General features: G+C 50.2%; 1 protein-coding gene across 1 annotated transcript; it reads left to right on the top strand.

Annotated features, from left to right (window-relative positions):
* The first annotated feature begins 9 nt into the window (after positions 1-9).
* SLC35H1 (solute carrier family 35 member H1) lies at positions 10-5,686 on the top strand. The gene is made up of 9 exons (XM_083873155.1): positions 10-248; positions 331-481; positions 2,145-2,208; positions 2,427-2,499; positions 2,656-2,824; positions 3,111-3,194; positions 3,524-3,699; positions 4,402-4,531; positions 4,676-5,686. Exons 1-9 carry the CDS (start codon positions 144-146, stop codon positions 4,789-4,791), a joined length of 1,068 nt encoding a protein of 355 aa, XP_083729281.1. The 5' UTR covers positions 10-143; the 3' UTR covers positions 4,792-5,686.
* The last annotated feature ends 13,901 nt before the right edge of the window (positions 5,687-19,587 follow it).

Here is a 19,587-nt window from a genome sequence, read left to right as displayed (position 1 = left end):
CCCGCCGCCACGGCCCGCTCAGCATCACCGTGTCCCCGTCCCGCCCTGCCCTGCCCTGCCGCGGCCCCGTCCCTGTCCCCGCCATCCCGGTCCCCATCCCCGGTCGCTGCCGCCCCTCGCTCCCCCGGCGCGCTGCCGGGCGCATGGCGGCGGGGCCGGGCGGCGCGGCCCTGGGGCGGGCGGCGCTGGTGCTGCTCTACTACGGCTTCTCCATCGGCATCACCTTCTACAACAAGTGGCTGATGAAGGTGCGGGGTGGCGGGGCGGTGCGGGCTGGAGGCAGCGGCGTTGGGAGGGCGGCGGCGGTGACAGCGGCTGTCGGTCCCGCAGAGCTTCCCGTTCCCGCTGTTGGTCACGCTGCTGCACCTGCTGCTCATCTTCGCCCTGGCGGCGCTGGCCCGAGCCCTGGCGCGCTGCCGCTCCGGGCGGCCGCGGGCAGCGCTGTCCTGGGCAGATTGCCTCCGCCGGGCCGCCCCCGCAGGTACGGGGGGCACGGGGGGACGGAGAGGGAGCGGGACACCAGTCTGGGGCACAAACATATGAGAAAGGCGTTAAGATGTTGGAGAGCATCCAGAGGAGAGCCACGAGGATGGCTGGTGATGGGAGTGGAGGGGAAGCGTTATGAGAGCGGCTGAGGTCACTTGGTGTGTCCAGTGTGAAGAAGTGGAGTCTGAGGGGAGATGTCATTGTGGTCTTCAGCATCTTCACAAGAGGAGGCAGAGGGGCAGGCACTGATCTCTTCATTCATAACCAGTGACAGGATCCAAGAAAACATACAAACTAAATCAGGGGAGATTTAGGCTGGGTATTAGGAAAATGTTTTCACCCAGAGGGTGGCTGAGCACTAGAACAGGCTCCCCAGGGGAGTGGTCATGGCACCAAGACTGAGTTCAAGAAGTATTTGGACAACGCTCTCAGGCACAGGGTGGGGTTCCTGGGATGTCCTGTGTAGGGCCAGCAGTTGGATTCAATGATCCTGGTGAGTCCCTTCCAACTCAGCATATTCTGTGGCTCTGTGAGGCTGCTCAGGGGTGCCCATGGCGCTGTGGTCACTTCCAGAGCAGTTTGTCTGCCTGGGGTGGTCAGGGCCAGTCCCCTGGGACAGGGTGAGCTGTGGGGTGCAGCCACCACTCCAGTCCCTGTGTTTCCCTTCCAGGTGTAGGGCAGGTGTAGATGCCACTTAAAGCTCCAACCTGAGACATGCTGCCTTCATTGCTCGTTACAAAGATGTGTGAGAACAGGGAGAGGCCACACAGAACAAGACTTTCTGAAGGAGCCACTGGCACATGAGAACAAACAATGATAACTTTCCACAGTGCCTTGATAAATTGTCTCTGCAAGTAACATTTTCTCTTTAACACTGGTATCAAGCCATGCATTCCATCTTTCTCAGCGTGGAGCTTGGTAGAGAATTCATCATTCATGGCACACAGAACTGTACCTGACACCAAGGAGTGAAGCTCCTACTTGGAGCACAGAACTGTAACTACTGCAGTTCTTTGGCTGTGTGTTGTATTGGCTCCCACAGAACAGCATCTGGTCTATGATCTCTGTCAAGGTTTGCAGTACTTTACATAACATGCCCCATGGTTTCTTGAAAAAAATCCTGGTTAGGATTTTTTTTTCTTCACATCTGCAGCAATTTTACCTTTCAGCATGGCCTGCCCTTGGATCAGTAATTCTGTTTCCTGTGGTAGAAAACTTATGTAGAAGGGAGAATAGACTGTACCAAAAGCTGCACCAGGGTTAAGGCTGTGTGCTGATAATTGTTGCTTCTTCAGGCTTCTTGCAGTGGCCCTCAGACTTACAAGTTATGCTCTGATACATTCAAGAAAGACTTCATGCAAATCTAATCATTTTCAGTCACAGGGAGGGCAAGAGTTATTTCTGGCTTTTTTGTAATGCATGTTGAGTGAGTGCAATGCTGAACCCAACTTGAGTCTCAGGGAACAGGACAGAAACATGAAGAGCTGAGAATATCTGAGTTATGTTGGTTCTGAAGAACTAACTTGAGGAAAGCTTATTTTTTTCCCCTGGGTCTGCTCTGCTATCGATGTTTATGGCCATGGAGCAGGGTTTTGTGGTGGGTTTGTTTAATATCATGGAAGACAGTTAACTTTGGGACTTTTTCATTGATTCTTTAGCTCTGTCAACTTCCTTGGATATTGGGCTGAGTAACTGGAGCTTCCTGTATGTCACTGTCTCCCTGTGAGTACAAACACCATGTTCCCTGGGAGCCTCTGGTGGGGTTTGAAGGGTGTTTTGTCAGGGTCTGTTTCTTAAAGAGATGTTTGGTTATGGGGTCAGTATGCAGGGTCTGTGATAGCTTGCTGGTAGCAATGTAGAAATGGGTGAATGTTCCTAATAGTACTTTGATGGGAAGGACTACATTGAAGGAGTCTGACAGTGTATTTTGGTCCTTACAGCTACACGATGACCAAATCCTCTGCCATTCTCTTCATCCTGCTCTTTTCACTGCTCTTCAAGCTGGAGGAAATGGTAAGGGTCCCCCACAGTGCTTTAGGGAGGGAGGTCAGACCTGGAGAAATAGGCAGTGCATGTACAAGAAACATGTAAGCAGAGGAATGATGCAATTATGTGGGTGAATCCAAAAGGAAGGAGGTGCCTGTCTCTGTTGTGTTTGCTCTCCTGCAGAGGGTGACGTTGCTGCTGGTGGTTCTGCTCATTGCTGGGGGACTCTTCATGTTCACCTACAAGTCCACACAGTTCAATGCACAGGGGTTTGTGCTGGTGCTCTGTGCCTCTTTCCTGGGGGGCATTCGCTGGACTCTCACACAGATACTGATGCAGAAGGCTGAACTGGGTATGTGGGGTGTTGGGAGGGGGTGGTGGTGCTGGTAACAGGGAGGGGAATAAGGAGAGGTGATAGCCCTTGCTGCAGAATCAAAACATCTCATGGAAGGTGTTTGAAACCTTGGGCATGGGATATCTGTTGGTGGGTAATGAAGGTGGCTTGGTGTCTGCAGCAGCACAGGTGTGGGCATCACAGATAAGGTATACGTCTAGGAATGGTGCTAATAAAGGCTCTGGGACCTGTGTTATTCCCTGGCTTGTTGCTGCCTGGTCTGTTATTGATTCTCCTCTTTCAGGGCTCCAGAATCCCATTGATATCATGTTTCACCTGCAGCCGCTCATGTTCCTGGGGCTCTTCCCACTCTTTGCGGTGTTTGAGGGTGCGTGAGTTAATTAGAGAAAGCAGGGATAGCTTTATAGAGTGGTTGGGAGATTGCTTAGCAGTTTGTTGTTCCAGATAATTCACTTAGATAAGTGAACAGCTATGAACTCTGCAAAGTAGTTAGAGACCTGGATTTATCTTATGCTGGCAGGACATTAAAGAGTGCATAGAAGTAGTAGCCTGCCACATTTGTGCAAGTAAGGGCTGTGAAGAGCTGCCTCCACATCCTCCTGATACTGGAATGTGAGCAGCACACCCCATTGATCTTATTAAGAGGACTTCTGGGAGCTGGGAATGGTATTCTGCTACTCATTGTCTTGTTCCTAGGCCTGCCTTTGTCCATATCAGAGAAGCTCTTCCGTTTCCATGAAGCAGGAACGCTGTTCTCTCTGGTAGGGAAGCTGTTCTTGGGTGGAATTCTTGCCTTTGGTCTAGGCTTTTCTGAGTTCCTCTTGGTTTCCAGAACATCTAGCCTCACCCTTTCCATTGCTGGCATTTTTAAGGTAAGGCATGGTTCCTGTGCTAATACTAGAAGGCAAGTACTGAGTCATCCCAATTGGGCTTTGTGTGGTGGGAGCTTGCTTAGATCTTTAGAAATTATTGCTTGTTATTTTTGTTCTCCTTGCACAGGAGCTTGATGCTTTGCCTTGCAGTCTCTGCAGTGAAGTCTCTTGGTCCCTGACAGCAAAGGGCCAGAGACTGGTGGCTGTTCTATAAATATACCATTAATGATCAAAGTTTTTTGGAATGTGGGATAGACTAAAACACACTGCCCTCATGAGCAGCAGATGGTGTGGAAGAGAGGAGGGGTAAGGAGAGCAAGCTCTTGCATCAGACCTGCATATGACCAAACCAATGGTTTGAGCTATCTCTGTAACCTAGTTTGGCACATCCTCCCCTCCTCAGAGGAGTCCAGCACACATACTTCTGAGCTGAACTGTGATATATGAAATCTCTCTGATCCAGAAGTTGCAAGATTTCTCTGTAACTGAGCTATGCAGTCAGATGACTTAAAATCCCACATCCCGGTTTGACAGGTTGTTTGTTTCTAGAAACTGTTTTTAGAACTCTGTGCGCATGAAAGAATGTGCTGATAGAAATTTAGCAGCCTGACATCTTGATCTAGGCTTCAGCTGTAAAATGTATCATGCATATCTCCTCAGGTCCTGCCCTGCCACTTGTCATGTTTTTTTTTGTTTCCACAGGAAATCTGCATTTTATTCCTCGCCACACATTTACTGGGAGACCGCCTCAGTCTCTTGAACTGGCTGGGCTTCGCTGTCTGCCTGTTAGGAATCTCCCTTCATGTTGTTCTCAAAGCCATGAATTCCAAAGGTGATTGTTTTAAATCACTCCCTCTTTCTTTGTAGGCTTTCTCATTGCTTCACTAGGAGCTGTGTCTGGTTCCAGCTCATTGACAGCGCCAGGTTTGGTGGGAACTCCAGCAGTTTTGTCACTAAATGGGCTGTCTGCATGCAGGTGACAAAGCACTGGAGCCACACAAAGAGGCCAGCTCTGACCCTGACCTGGAGCTGCTGCTGCACCACCCTGAACATGGTGAGGAAGAGGTTGTTGAAACCCCACAACAGCACTGAGTGAACATGAAGCACAAAGCCACCTGCTCTGTTCTTACCAAACCTGCCTGACAGTTACCCAGGAGGAAGGTCCAAAAGTCTCTGTGACCACCCAAAGCAGAGCCAGGGCCTTGGGAGAGAATTCTGCTGTTTTGCTACAGGGTGTGTCTGTAGATGCTGCACCAGAAACAGGCAATATCCTTTCCATGGGAACTTGGAAGACAAGCCCTGGTTCAGTGGATGTAGAATGGTGAGGTGAGACAGGGAAAAGCTGTAAAAAGTCCATTCAGGGATCCTGAAGGCTGTTTACTGAGAGTAGACTGTGAGCTGTAGAATGAACATGGACTGCAGGCTGATGGTTCAGGGATGATTTTACTGCTGTTTAGGTTTTGACTTCAAAGGATAAGGTAGATACACCTTTCCTGTTGTTTTTTTTAATGTTTCTGCAAATTAGGAACTCCCATCCTAGTGGGGTCACATGAGTGAATAAATCCCTAGAGTCATCCCAGTGAGAAGGACCCTTTGTGCCTGGGGACCTCCATGCTCTGTGCAGAGTAAGGACAGAATTAAAAGCTGGTATTTGGGACCAATTGAAAATGATGAACATTTCCAGATGATGTTGCTTGGAGGATAGACAGGGATGCAAGAGTACTCTGGTGCTACAGGCCAAGAGGAGAATGAGCAGTGTCACAGGAAATCTAACTTGAGCAATAATCTTATCAGAAAGTATGTGGGGTTTTGAGGGGGGGATTTTTTGTTTTTTAAATAAACTCTTTTTCTGATTCACTTTTGTCTGTACATTCCGTACCTATGCTTCATCAAGCAGAGGTCATTTGTCTTCTCAACTCCTTTCCTTATAGTCCTCTACTGACCTTGCTACTGCATGCCCATAAGGCCTGGCACATAAAACACTTGCCCAGCTATCAATGATCTCTAGAATTAGGGAGGTGTTCTGCAGCCTCTCGTATTTATGCCAGCCAGGAGAATTTACTGACTGCTCTGCCTTAATGCACCATATCCTAAGAAGACTTTTAGTATTGTGGCTTTTTGTAAGAATCTTATCTCTTTGCCCCATTTGATTGGGTCAGGTAGTGCTGCAGTCCAGGAAGGGGGCACAGCAGGATTTAAGATGTCTTTTTTGTTGCTGCTAAGCCTCAAGTGGTGTTGGGCAGGTAGCTGGTTTTTTCTGCATGGCAGAATTACTACATCTTTCAAAGTTTTGTTCAGTGCTAGCTTTTGTAGTTTTTGGAGTAGAAATAACTTGACAGAGTTTCCCAAAGGGATAACAGTACAATCTTTCTCCTGGCAGCAGCTGTGTATTAAAGTGAACTTCTCATATTCTGTTTGAGAGCCTGAGCCATTTTGACTAAGCAGTCCCTCTGTTGCTCTTGCTTCTTAGTTTTCAGACGTGAAGTCTTTCTTGATGACTTTAATCAAGAGCATGTCCTGTAAAAACCTTGTTCTGAAGAAAACTTTAGTTATTAGTGATCATCTCTGATCACGTTCTGGTAACTGGGTTCACAGCAGACAGCAGGTGGTGCAGCTTCCTCAAGTAAAGCTACTGAACCAGCACGTCCACACCAGGCTGGCAGACCAAGGGATTTTGTGCATCAAGTAGAATATCTGGAGCTGAGAATTACTTGGTCTGGCCCCAGCTGTGTTTTCAATAACTGGGACTTGTGATGCTTCCAGCAGGATTCACCCTGTTTACCCTGCCAATAGCTGTGAGCTCCAAGCCTCAAATCTTCTGTACTTGATGTGGGGCAGTGGCACTTTCTGCACATGTTGAACTGTGTTCAACGGTATCACAGCTGCTCCTTCATTTCACCTTCCACTCTACTACAACTAAACTTTGGGGATCCTTCTGGTATGTAACTCTCAGACTGAGATTTCATGTCCCTGTAAATCCAAGGTAAAGGCAATTTCATTCTCAGGCCAGAATTTGGACCCAGATATGGTGCTTGAAGATGAAACCAAATTGTGCTTGTGACCTGTAGAACCATGTAGTCTGTTGCTTCCAGCCTTGTTTTCTTTTTAAGACAGAGGTGATGCCCCAGAACTCCAGCTCTGTCTTAGAGCTCCTGGAACATGGCAGAATTGTGTGCAAGCTTGGGAGGAGTGGGGTGGGACTGTGCTGGTGTAGGGCAGTGCAGAAGAATGTTAAAGCAGCAGCACAGCTCATGTGTTGAGCACTGTCCATCTTGCTTGAATGGGCACTAATATTTAATGAAAGGAGGAAAAAAACCTTTGCTCACCTCTAATGTAAGGAAAAAATCCATTGAACATGCTGGAAATGGAAAAAGACACAAAGATGAAGGACTTGGAGGAGGGAGACAGGAGTGCTGCAGCAATGGGACAAAATAAATGAGTGCACAGTCCTGTGGACATGAATAGTAAGATTGGAGGCTGGAGTCTACAGAGGAGGGAGGATGGAAGTATGGACAGGATAGTAGTGAGAGCTGGGAGTACCAAAAGATCCTGTTTGCCTCTGGAAATAGCCCTGGGTGGCTTTGCAGTGCCATGGTCAGAGGTATTCAAGGCTTTTGGTGTTGCTGAAGCTGTTTGAGGTTTGGATTGATGCAGTGGGCTCGGGATGGGAAATCCTGGGAGCAGCCAGCCATGTGTGCAGGCACTGGGCGTTGTCTCCGGCCTTTCAGAGGTCTCTTGGTGCCACAGTGTGGTCCCCATGGCTGGCTGAGAGGAGTGGTGCAGCTCACTGCTTGTACAGACCATTTTCTGACAAGTCCCAAGCCAGGGGCCACTTTAGAGGACAGGGGAAGCAGTTTTCAGTACAGACAAACATTATGTGGCACAGTTTGGTTCTGCCCCCTTCCTCAAAGGAAGTGTGTGAAGGCTGAATGTCCTGGCAGTGCTCTGGAGCAGTGCAGGGCCAGGGACACCCGTGTGCTGCAGCAGCACAGGGGGATGAGCCTTTTGCTGGGGAGTGTCTGTGCTGCCCAGGCTTCCCCTGTCTGTGCCAGCCCCACACTGACACAGCCACCCTGGCAAGGGAGGCTGCCATTGAATATTGATGGTGTTTGAACTAATTAAGCAGCGGAAGCAAAGCTGAACGAGTCTCAGAAGTGCTGCGCTCCTTCCGCAAACTCTGTTCCTGCCTGTAAGACCAGGTGTTTACATGTGTGATGATTCTGCCTCCCTACACGTCCCCCTGGGAGACCTTTTTATTTGAAGAACAGATGCTTGGCTTCCTGCTAAAATTTCAATACCGTAAACATCCTGAGGGCAAGGAGAAAGTGTCCCTGCAGACCCCCCTGCACTCCTCTGGTCCTCTGCCCAGCAAACACAGTATGGAACACCAGTGGGCTCACTGTGGGGAAGGAAGCCTGGCTCCAAAACACACAGGAGCAGCAAGGCAGAGCAGCAACATGGGGCCTAGTGCCAGCAATAGGGCTGCCTCAAGATGTGCTTCATTTCTCATTTCAGCTGAACATCTCTGTAGTATTAATTACATGGTTTGTGGCTGGTGCCTTGTGAGGTGGGGAAGGGGGAGCTCAGGGTGTAGATGGGAGGAATGCTGGTTACTGCCAGCCTGGGGCTTTAAAGGGCTCACATTCATCTGCAGTGGTAAATAATTGCCTCTGACTCTGATGCCTCTGCTGCTGCACTGAGGCTCTCTTGGTTTTTCCTCATTGTTGGGGTATGCAGATCTTGATGTTCACTGCCTTGGATCTCTGCAGGATTTTTCTGAGAATTGCACTTTCCATTGTCCTGTTGCCATCATTGCCACAGTAGGCCTGCATCAGCCCCCTTCCTCACTGCCACATCACCCCAGGAAGGCAAAAAATGGGGAAGGCTTTGAACAGAGAGGAGGGGGAAAGGCAGCTGGGCAAGAGAAGTGTAGAAATGGCAGAAAACAAAGAATATGAATGGTTGGAGATCACCATCACAGCATAGTTCAGGTTGGAAGAGACATTGGAGGTCATCTTGCCCAAGTCCTTGCTCAATCAGAGCCACCTAGAGCTGCTGCCCAGGAATATGTCCTGATGGCTTTGAATATCCCCAAGGATGAAGACTCCACAACCTTTCTGAGCACCCTGTGCCAGTGTTTGGTCACCCTTGGGGGAAAAAGTGGTTCCTGGTGTTCAGGGGGAACCTCCTGTTTCAGTTTGTGCCCATTGCCTGTCTCTGGACACCACTGAAAAGAGCCTGGCTTCATTCTCTTTCCACCCTCCCATCAGGTATTTATTGACACTGATAAGTTTCCCTCTGAACCTTCTCCAGGCTGAGCAATCTCAGCTCTGTCAGAGGGGCTCCCATGCCCTTCATAATCTTCATTGCCCCTTGTTGGACTCTAGCATGTCCATGTGTCTTGTAGTGATGAGCCCAGCTCTGGGCACAGCACTCCAGCTGTGGCCTCACCAGTGCTGAATAAAGGCAGGAATCCCCTCTCTTGACCTGCTGGCAATTCTTTACCTGAGGCACCCCAGGATATCATTCACTTCTTTGTGGCAAGAGCAGGCTGTTCACTTGGGTGAAGATGCAGGTGTGCAGCCAGAGGGCAAGAGCCTGCCCAGTCTAACACTGCAAGAGGTTTGCTGGGGCAGAGAGCTGTCCTACAACACCTACAGTGGCATAAGTAGCCCTTCCATCTCATTTTATGCTCTCCAGCCTTGCAGAGCTGTGTAATTGCTGTATCTATCAGTGCTCCTTGCATTAACAGGCAGTAATTGGCACCTGTGTTAAAGAGCCTGGTTTCAATTACTGCTGAATGCAGTTCAAACTCCAGAGCTGGGAGATTACATGGGGGAGGAGCTGTAGTGCTCACGTTTACGCTCTGTTTTTCCACCAGGTGCTCCTCTTTCCCCAGGGATGAAGCTTCCCCCCCCCCCCCCCCCCCCCCGTTTCTTGCTTGTTCCTCGAATCTGCAAAGCTGCCAGCAAAGGCTGCCTGGGAGGCGTGAGGCTGTGCCTCTCAGGAGCACAGAGCTCAACTCTGCTCTTCCTCATGTGGATGTTTCTTACAGAAGCCTCTACTACAAATCCTGCACTGAACGGTGGGGTTGCGAGGTGTGGCAGGAAATTAGTCTTTGTAGATGATGGTGTTTCCCCAGCCCCATGTCGCAGCAATCCTGGGGACTTTCCCTGCCCTCAGCCACACATCTCTCTGCTTTCCAATGCATCAGCACTCCCCTGTGTGCTGGGCCCTGCCCCCTCCTGCTGCCATTCATCATTTCTAATCCAATAAATTACAGAACCGTAAAAATGCACAGGGAATTGTTTCCTGTGTTATAGAGCCATGAGCCCTTAAATTTCCATTTGTTTAGTGGTTGATGAATGGACAGTTGTGGCTGGTGCTGGAGCTTTGTGGAGTGGTGGGAGAGCTTTGACTACAGCCAGGGCTCCCTCAGGGCTCAGCACCAGGGGCCTCGTTGGGGCTCCCCTTCCCAGCAAAACTGTTCAGTTCATAACTGGAGTCAAGAGAGGGGTTTGGAGAGGCTAAATCAGAACATTCTGGCTTTGTTCCTACCCTGTGGTGGGAGTTGTATCATGTCTGGGAGGGTATGCCAGGTGGGATGCCAGGGTAAAAAGCTGTGCAGTAGAAGCAGGACTGGGAGTCTCAGGCCCATCAGCTCCCTGAAGGACTGGTTCAGATGGTGGATAGGAGCCCTGATATCAGGAAACGGGGATAAATGGAAAAACCTGGCATAGTGTGAGGGCAATGGAACACAGAAGAGGACTGGGATGGCTGGTACAAATGCAGAGGTCTGGCTACAGGCATATGGGGAAAGGCTGTGCTGGCATCCAAGGAATGCTGTGGCTTAGTGGCTTCCCAGTGACAGAAGATCTGCTTGATGCTAGAAGTCAGTATCCATGCTGCTGTTGTCTTTCTACTCTCCAGTAACCTGGAGGCTGCACCTGGACCACAATGCTTAAACTGTGAAGATGGGGGACATGTGAGGGGCATGGCCACCACTGTTTGCTTCCCTTTTTCTCTAGGTGGCTGTTTTCCTCCAAATGTGGTTTTAAGTCAGTCTTGCAGCACTTTGGACCTGTCTAATGGTTTTGACACTGGATGTAAACTGAGCTGCATGACTCGTGCTGCAGCTGAGTCTGAGTCCTGCCTTAAGCAGTAATAAACTCCTGATCTAAGCTGCTCTGCCTGCACTGCTGATGCATGTCATGTTCTTCTCCTCTTCCCTGTCTCTTCAGACTGAGAAGAGCCTGGGAGAGGCCTCCAGCTCTGTGCTCCTGCTCCAGGGGTACAGCACAGCAATCATTCCACTGCCCTGTGATCCAGCACTTGCATAAGTGGCCGGAGAAGGCACAGAAGGAGTTAAACAGTGCTGGAAAAATTGGTATTTAATCCATTGCTGTCCCTTCTAGCAAACCTAGATGGGAAAATGCCTCCCTGTTGGAAACAGTGCCTCTCAAAAATGGAAATGCAGGATGGCTGGGGATTAGGGTGCCTATCACTGGAAATGGGTTTCTTATCATCTCTCTGAGCTGAATTGGTGGGACAGCATCTGAAAATTGAATTGCCTTCCCTGTTTTGGTCTCTGCCATTGCATCCCTCCTGTGCTCCAGCTTTGCACCCACCTTCCCAGCCTCTGGCCTGCCTTGTCCCCATGCTCAGCAGAGCAGGGGGTGCCTCTGAGTGGCTCTGTGTCTGTGGAGAGGAACTGTCCCAGCTGCAAGGTGGGCAGGACTGGCTACAGCTGGGAAGATTCGTCCTTTGGATTCTCAAGGCCAGGAGGATGTTGTGCCTCTTTCCAAGCTTCCCTCTGACCTTGCAGGCCTGGCAGAGCCTGGTTTAGGTCAGCATGAGGAAAGGTGTGAAATAATCAGAAGACATCAGGCACCTCTGGAAATAAGAGCTGATGATGAGGACCTGGGTCCAGGATGGATGAGGCAGAGATGAGGGAGCTCTAAGAGATCAAGGAGGGACCACGTTGAACACAGCAGAGCAGGAATGAGTGTGATTTTAAGACTTTGGGCAGCCTGAGCCCTGGTCTGTGTTGTGCCAGGAGGAGGCATCTCTCCCACCAGCACTCAGGCTCTGGGATGTTTTGGGATGACCAGGGAGGTTCTTTCAGTTCCTCACAGTCTCTGCACAAGCACCAGCCAGCCTGTCCCCAGCTCTGTCCCCATAAAACCTTGGGAGATCACTGCTCCTCTGGCCCATAGTGGGTGAGGCTGAAAGCTGATCAAACCCTTCCTCATGGTGCAAACTGCAGGCCCCAGCCCAGGTGTGTCCAGATGTGCAAGCGATGATGTCCAGGCACAGTGCAGGGACTCCTTAAAAGGTCTTTTTTTTTTCCAGTGTTTGGTTTGGGAATAATTGTCTTTTACTGAGTTGTATTTTACCATAGGTTGCCAGTGCCTAATTTCATCCTTATCTCAGTCACAGTGTGGTGTTTTTTCTGAGGAATTTCCCATCCTCTGTTAGAATTAAATGTGAGCCATAGGCACAAGAGCTGCTGAGTGTCCACCTGTCTATGGCTTTTCATTTCACCAACCTGCATTCATGCTGCTCCAACACACAGTTGGTGCCCTTGATTCTTTGTCTGCCAGAACACATTGAGTTTGAAAGTAAAAATTATTTAGAACTAATTGGGGAATTTTTTTATACTCTAATGGAGCTACTGTCCATAGTTAATGGAATCTGAAGCAGATCTCTCTCTCACAACAGCCCCTCTGCACTGAGCTGGAACACATAAAGTAATGCTGGCTGTCAGGGAAAAGAACTAACCAAGGGCTGTACTCACGTTGCAGAGTCTTGCTGTCTGCCCTGAGAAAGAGGAGAAGTCCTCTCCTCTTGCTGGGGTGCTCTTCTCACCCTCTGCTGAAGGACTGACTCAAATTGCTAACAAATGATTGAAAAAAGGTTGCCCTTAATCATGAAAGTGCCTCCTTATGTGCTGAGGGACAACTGTGGTCATAACAGCATGAGAGGAGTGGGGAGTCTTTATCTCTGCAGCAGAGGAAATTATGGCCAAAGGCTTTAAGCTGATTGAGGGCCCTGTTACAGAGCCCATTCCTGGAGTGGAATGCAGGTTTGCTGGTTGATCCCTAGCAGCATCCACACTGCTTTGTTATGTGTGACACAGGCTCAGCCTGCAGTGGTGGCCTGGAAAGGAGGGACAGGGATAGGGGCAGACCAGTGGCAGCCACAAGACAATCTTTAATGCAATTTTGCAAAGTTTCCTTGTGCCAGCCCCACAGGTACTGGAATGGGCTGCCCAGGGAAGTGATGGAGTCACCATCCCTGGAAGCATTTAAAAAGTGACTCAATGTGGCATTTAGGGTATGGTTTAGTTGCTGTGCTGGTTTTTGGTCAAAGGTTGGACTTGATGATGTTGGAGGTTTTTTCCAACCTTAGTGATTCTATGAATCTGTACTTCTTCAGAGTCTCTGCCCTTGCCCCAGGGCCCTGTGCCTGGGGAATGGACCCATGGAGTTATCCCAGGTGTGTTTTGCAAGGGAATTGCCTTCCCAGCTCTTGGTCCAGGTCCACCTCCACTCAGTGGAGGCCAGCACAGAGTTCCCCCTGTGTCATCTGTCAATGTGAAGGGTCACCAGCTGGGCACAGGTGCCCTATGGGGCCACCACACACTCCTGGTCATGTGTGGTCATGTAAGGTCATGTTTTTAACACTTTGTCCAAAGCAACTTACTATTTCATTTTGGGTTAAAACTGATAAATCAAGGTGACTTTGGGGAGAGAAATAATTCCATTTGCAGGATTTGCATAATCCTGGCTGGTGATATGATAATGGTGTTTGTTAAAGACAGAACACAATGAATTAATACTGTTAAGTTGCTGCTGCAAAATGCAAAGCAGGTAATTTACAGTGGGTGCAAGCAGGAGTGTGAGTACAGCAGGCTTGGCAGTGGAAGCATCTTGCCACAGGTCCGGCCAGGCTCTGCCACAGAGTCTGCAACAGGTGCCCCCTGCACTCTGCTTGGCCAGGCTAAAGGCTGTGCTTGGCTTCCCCAGGGGAGGATTTCCTCTTTCAGTCTCTTTTCCCACTGTCCCTGTGGGACTGGGACCTGTTTTGTCCCCAGGATCATTCTGGAGAGCCAGCCATGCAGGGCCACTGCCTGCTGGAGGAGGGACAAAGGAGCTGAGGGTGACATGTCATGCTGGTTCTGAAGGGCTTTCTGGGCACAGTGATGCCCTGGGCAGGAGATGGGCCCTGGCACTGGCCTTGATGCCATCTTGGCCACCCCCAGGAGGCTCTGGAGGCTGCTCATTCCTCCCACAGCAAAGATGAAGTCCCTGGGGTGGATGCAGCAGCCTGGGGACCTGCCAGCTCTGGCCTCAGCCCTCAGCTCCCACCTTGCTCAGCCAGGCTCAGCTGAAGGAATGGTGCTGCAGGCTGAGTGAGGGTGAAGAGCTGGTGTGAGGCAGAGGTGGAGGGAGGTGTTTGGGAAAGGTACAAGGGTGTTTCACTCATTCCCTGGGCTGGCGCTGCACTTCCAAAGCCATCCTTCCTGCCAGACCCCACTGGAATCCTAATGCACTGTTTATCTCTGCAGCTCCACAGCTCTGTGAGAGGGAGATGCTGTGCAAGAGCCAGAGCAGGATTTCAAGCTAATTGGATTCTGTGTCTCTGTGGCTTCCCGTGTAGGCAGGCGACTGGGATTAGTGCAGTGCTTCTGAGGAATGGAGGAGAGCAAGGATGACCTGCATAGGGATTTCCTCCTGCACAGTCTCTGCTGCTACCTTCAAGTAAGGAACTGAGCAGGAAAGGTTTTGAACAGGCCATCTAGGTGGAAGGGCCCAGAACAGCATGTTCCCACCATCCAAATCACTTCTGTTCTTCCTAAATCTTTCAGCCAGGTGCAATTCCCTTCCCAGGGAAGGAAACAGCTCAAATACCTCCTGAGTATAAGCCTGAGCCAGCCTGACGTTGGATTGGTCTCTCTTGCTGACTCCTTGTCAGGGAACCAGAAAGGGAAATCAAAGAACCAGTGGCTCCTGTGCTCCACCAGCCACCTGCCTGGTTTTGCTTCCCTTTCCCTCCCTGGCTGCTGGCTGGGAGCAGCACACATTTGCACCTTCTCCCTTCTCCCATGTTTCTTGCTGTATCTCAGAGCCTGTCAGGGCAGGATCCAGCTCATTAACACAGATTTATTCCTGTATAAACATTTCATTCCTTTAATTGCGCGGCAGTCACGCCGCCGGCAGCGCTGGGCTCCGACTGCTCCAGGTGTGCGCCCGCAGCCGGGACACGTGGCTGAGCACTCACACCCTGCTGACACACACCAAGGTGCCCACGGGGGGAAATCTGAGCTGTGCAATGCAGGATGGGCTGGTCTGGGAGAGTGTGTGCCCCCAAGCACTGTCTTATGGGGTGATAGCAGGTCTGTGGAGTCATAGAATCACAGAATCCTAAAATGGCTTGGGATGGAAGGGGTCTTAAAGATGATCTTGTTCCAACACCTTGTCATGGGCAGGGACACCTTCCACTATCCCAGGGTGCTCCAAACCCTGTCTACCCTGGCTTTGAACATTCCTAGGGATGGGGCAGTCATAGCTGCTCTGGGCAATCTGTGCCAGGGCCTCCCCACCCTCACAGGGAAAAATTCCTTCCTAATATCCTATCTAACCCTGCTCTCTGTCACTGGGAACCATTCCCATTTATTCTGTCACTTCATACCCTTGTACAAAGTTATTTTCATCTCTCTTAGAGCCCCTTCAGGCACTGGAAGGGGCTCTAAGGCTTCCTCAGAAATTCCTCTTGTCCAGGCCGAACAACCTCAGCTCTCAGCCTGTTTCCAGAGCAGAGATACTCCAGCATCTCCCTGGCCACATTCTGTGGTGGGACTGGAGTATTTTCCTTGCTGTACAAAGGAAGGGCAGAGGCCCAGAAGTGCTCAGCCTCTGGCTTTACAGGCAGTGTGGCAGAAGACTGAATGAATCCCTGTGTCAGCAGCTGTGCACCCTGAAAGCTGCTGGGATGCTGGGTGTCCAGTGTCCCCCCTTGCTGTGCCAAGGGACAGCCCTTGGGCACCTGGACAGTGGGATGGAGCCTTGACAGGGTGCTTGTCCCCACAGCACACACTGAGCTCCTCCATCCAGGAGACTGAGGGTGGAGAGAGAGCCTGAGCCACTGTGAGAGCCAGGGAGGGGTCCTCCAAGGAGATCTAGGATGTGGCTGGTTCCTGCCCTTTGCCACTTACTCCCCATGGCACAACCAAAATGCTGCCATGTCCCAAAAGCTTCCTGGCAGTCCCTTTCTGGCAATGGAGCACCTCTGGGGCCCCACTGGGTCAGGCATTGGTGCAGGAGGGTGCACCCAGTCAACAGTGCTTGCTGGGCTCTCAATGCAGGGGTGGCAGGCACTTGCAGACCTGCTGCTGCAGCTCATGGTCTCTTCTCCCACATCCTCATTCAAATGTTAATTTTATGGACGCCTTTATAAATCTTGCGGCTTTCCCCTGTCCACAAGCTACGTAGATTTCATCTCGTTGAGAGGTGACATTTCTGGCCTTTGGTACCAGGCGATCAATTTAATATTCTGAGAGTAGTAAAAACCATGGGATCATATTAAGTCATGATTACTGTGCTGCTCCTACCTGTAACTCTTTCTATGCCATCCAAAATGCCAGGATGATGAATAGGTGCCTCAGCTGCTGGCAGAGCCACAGGCACAGGACAGCACCAGGCAGAGCCAGCCTCCCAGCTGGAACAGCTGCCTGGTGTCCAAATTGTGAGCTGCTATTCTTCTGCTTGCCAAGGAGACAGAGGTTTGTGCCCACTGCTTTGTTAGATCTGGCAGTCTGGAGAAATGCTTGGATCTTACCTTTGAGGCCCTTCCATGTGTTCTGAGCAGGGGACACCTGCAAGTCTGCCAGGCACCCAGCACAATAATTTGCCAGGCTGAAAGGAAAAGGCATCCCTCTGCTCACTGTGAGGCAGCCTTGCTGCTGACTAGCCTGGGAAAACATGTTTGGGTCATTCCATCAATGTAAAGGTTAAATGTTTAACTGCAGCTATTGAAAACAAAGCAACAGCAGCAACAACAACAGCAGCAGAGGAACTGGATGCCTTATCAATGTCTGGAATTAAGATCTGGATCTAAGCACCTACCAGGTACAGTGCACTGAGGTCCTGTCTGGGCCCTGCCCTGTGTTGGGAGTGTTGCCTCTCAGCACTTTGCAGAGCTGCCCATAGGTGACAACAGCTCAGCCCCACTCCATCCCAGCTGACAGCCTTGCAAAACAGATTTTTGGACTCTTATTTTTGCCTGGGAATTTTGAAGAAGCACCTGATGTGCTCTCTCTGCTGATAAAGAGGGCTTCTTTATGTTGTATCCTTACTTTCAGCCACTCAACCTCTGTGAGTATACCAGTGAGAGTTACTTGAATACAGGTCCTTTGTTAAGTAAATATGGACCTGGAGGTGTCATTGTTTTCCTACCCTGCACATCTCTTCTTTCATTAAATCAGTAGATTTCTCATATATTTAACTCTTGTTGTTTTGCAGAAAAACACTTTATATTTTAGCATCATAGAGCAGGTTGTCATTTGGAAAACGTGGCTCACAGCTTTCATGGCTCCATTACAAGTTGCAATATGCATATTAGTAAAAGGAAAATCTAAAACCTCATCATGATGCAATATATCCAAGGGTCCCATAATGCCCAAATTCCCTGTTCCTGTCACATTTGTGGGCATGTCACAGCAACTGTCCTGCTGCCAGGCTGTTGTCTCTGGAGTCTGGGATCACCCTTTGTAGTCATATGCCTGGTAAACCTGCGAAGTCCAAGTCAGACACCAAGAGACACAGGCAGAGGTCCTGCTGCATGTGTGCTCCTCCCTGTGCTCTCTCTGTGCCTGTCCTTGTCACCCTGTCTCCCCAGGATTGATGTTCTTCCAAGCTCTTGCTGGCAGAGTCACCCTGTGATGAGGCCCTTTGGGCCTGAGCTATGATCCACTGCAATCCACAACCAGCTGGCCCTGCTGACAGAAAACTGATCCTTTGGGGGACTTTATCAAAAGGCTGGGTGGGAGCAGCTCTGTGACTCTGCTGGCTCCTGAATGGAGCTCTGGTGGGATGCCCTGGCCTCACATGCTGCTGGGCATCAGCCCAGCCACAGGCTGCAGCCAAATGAGGCTGCTCTGGGGTGCGGGAGCACAGTGAGCACCCAGATCTTTGCTGGGCTGTCACCTGAGGAACAGCAGCAGATGGATGTGGAAAGCCTTTAAATTCAGCACATGATCAATACTAAACTGATCTTCTGGAGTCTCTTATAAGATTACCCCAGCCTCATGCATCCAATTGCAAAAAAATCACTCAGCACACTAGGGATATGTGAGAAATGCTGCAGCCCCCATTTAGGATGCATAGAGCCAGAGTAAGTGACTTCACAATTGTTTATTGCAGTAAATAATTCATCCACTTTACATTTGGTTTTGTTGCTACCCCCATGCCCCTGCCTCAGCTCCTTTCTCTCAATCCTAAAATTCCCATGCTGGGTGGTTTCTGTGGTCATGATCCTCAAACACACACAAACAAACACAAATCTGTCTCAGTCCAACTTTTCCTGAGTGCCATGCCGGAGAGAGCAGTGCTGAGGGAGGGACAATGCTGGTTCACTACTTGGCTCAGCCCGTGCCCAGGCCAGGCTTTGCTGCCTTGGTGTCTGCCCCAGTTCTGCTTTCACACAGTGCCAGTGCACAGAACTGTTTGGAATACATTAACATTGCTAATAGCGTTTCTATACTAATTAATAATGACATTTGAACAAAGTAACACAAATTATCAGCTGGCCCAGTGTGGAGTGAGGGTTGCAGCTGAGACAGAGCAGTGGTGAAGGGGCAGGTGCTGCTCTGGAGAGAGACCTGGCTGGGGCAGGTGCACCTCACCTGGCACCTGTCTGGAAGCCCTAGGGTTCCCCAAGGCCAGAGCCAGGAGGAACAAGGCAGCTGGATGGGACCTGCTGTAGGGTCATGCAGCCTCTGGGCTGGGCTGCCTGTAGGGCTCTGCCCATCCTGATCACACACACCTGCCAGGGTGGATTCTGGTGGGCTTGCTGGGGCTGACAGCTCCTATATCAGTGCAGGAGTGTTTTGTTTCAGCTGCTAAAAACAGATTGATGAGAGTCCCTGCCATGGGATGAAGCTTTTCGAGTCCTGTCAACTGAGACAAGACTGTTATATACATCTCTGAAGCCCTTGGCAGCATGCTAGCTCCTGCTTCTGGATAGTTTTGTCAAAAAGACCGAGTACAAATTGGCACGTGTCTCTTTGAATTGAAAATTGTTGGAGTCTGGAAGAATGTTAGGAAGAGCATCACACCAGTGTGCTCAAGACCCCTCTGGAGATACAACACAGGCTAGGAGAACTCTTGGGACAAATTTTGCTCCTCCCTGTGGGAACTATCTTGCCTGTCTCTGCCTTGGAGCCTTGCAGACATTGTCCTGGGAGTGCTCTCATTTGCACAGGTGGGTGCTGAGGCTCCGATCCCACCTCTGGCTCTGTCCAGCCCTGGTCACTGTGAAGGGCTGGAGAGCTGAGATCATGGTGGCAGTGGTCCTGAACTGCATCTTCAGGGATGGATCCTCCTTTACAGGCATTGCCCAGCCATCTCCACTGGCTCTTTTAACACTTCATCCAGCAAGGCAGCAGGTGACCTTTTGGAGCAAAATGATCCCAGCATCCATATGGTATTTTGCATGCTGTCCTCTTGGGATCTGTAAGTGGAGGCCAAATCAGTGTTATTCTCATCCACGGCTTTCAGAGGTGCCAGTGAGATTTTGCCATGTGGGATACAGTCACTGCTCTGGGTGATGTTTTTTCTCCAGGACAGAATCTCTGAAACACCTCAGAGTCATTTCTTGATGTGGCCC

This window comes from Zosterops lateralis (assembly GCF_965231275.1).
Source record: "Zosterops lateralis genome assembly, chromosome: 16".
Taxonomy (NCBI): Eukaryota; Metazoa; Chordata; class Aves; order Passeriformes; family Zosteropidae; genus Zosterops; species Zosterops lateralis.
Note: the sequence above shows the minus strand (reverse complement) of the source record. Positions and strands in the feature narration are given on the sequence as shown.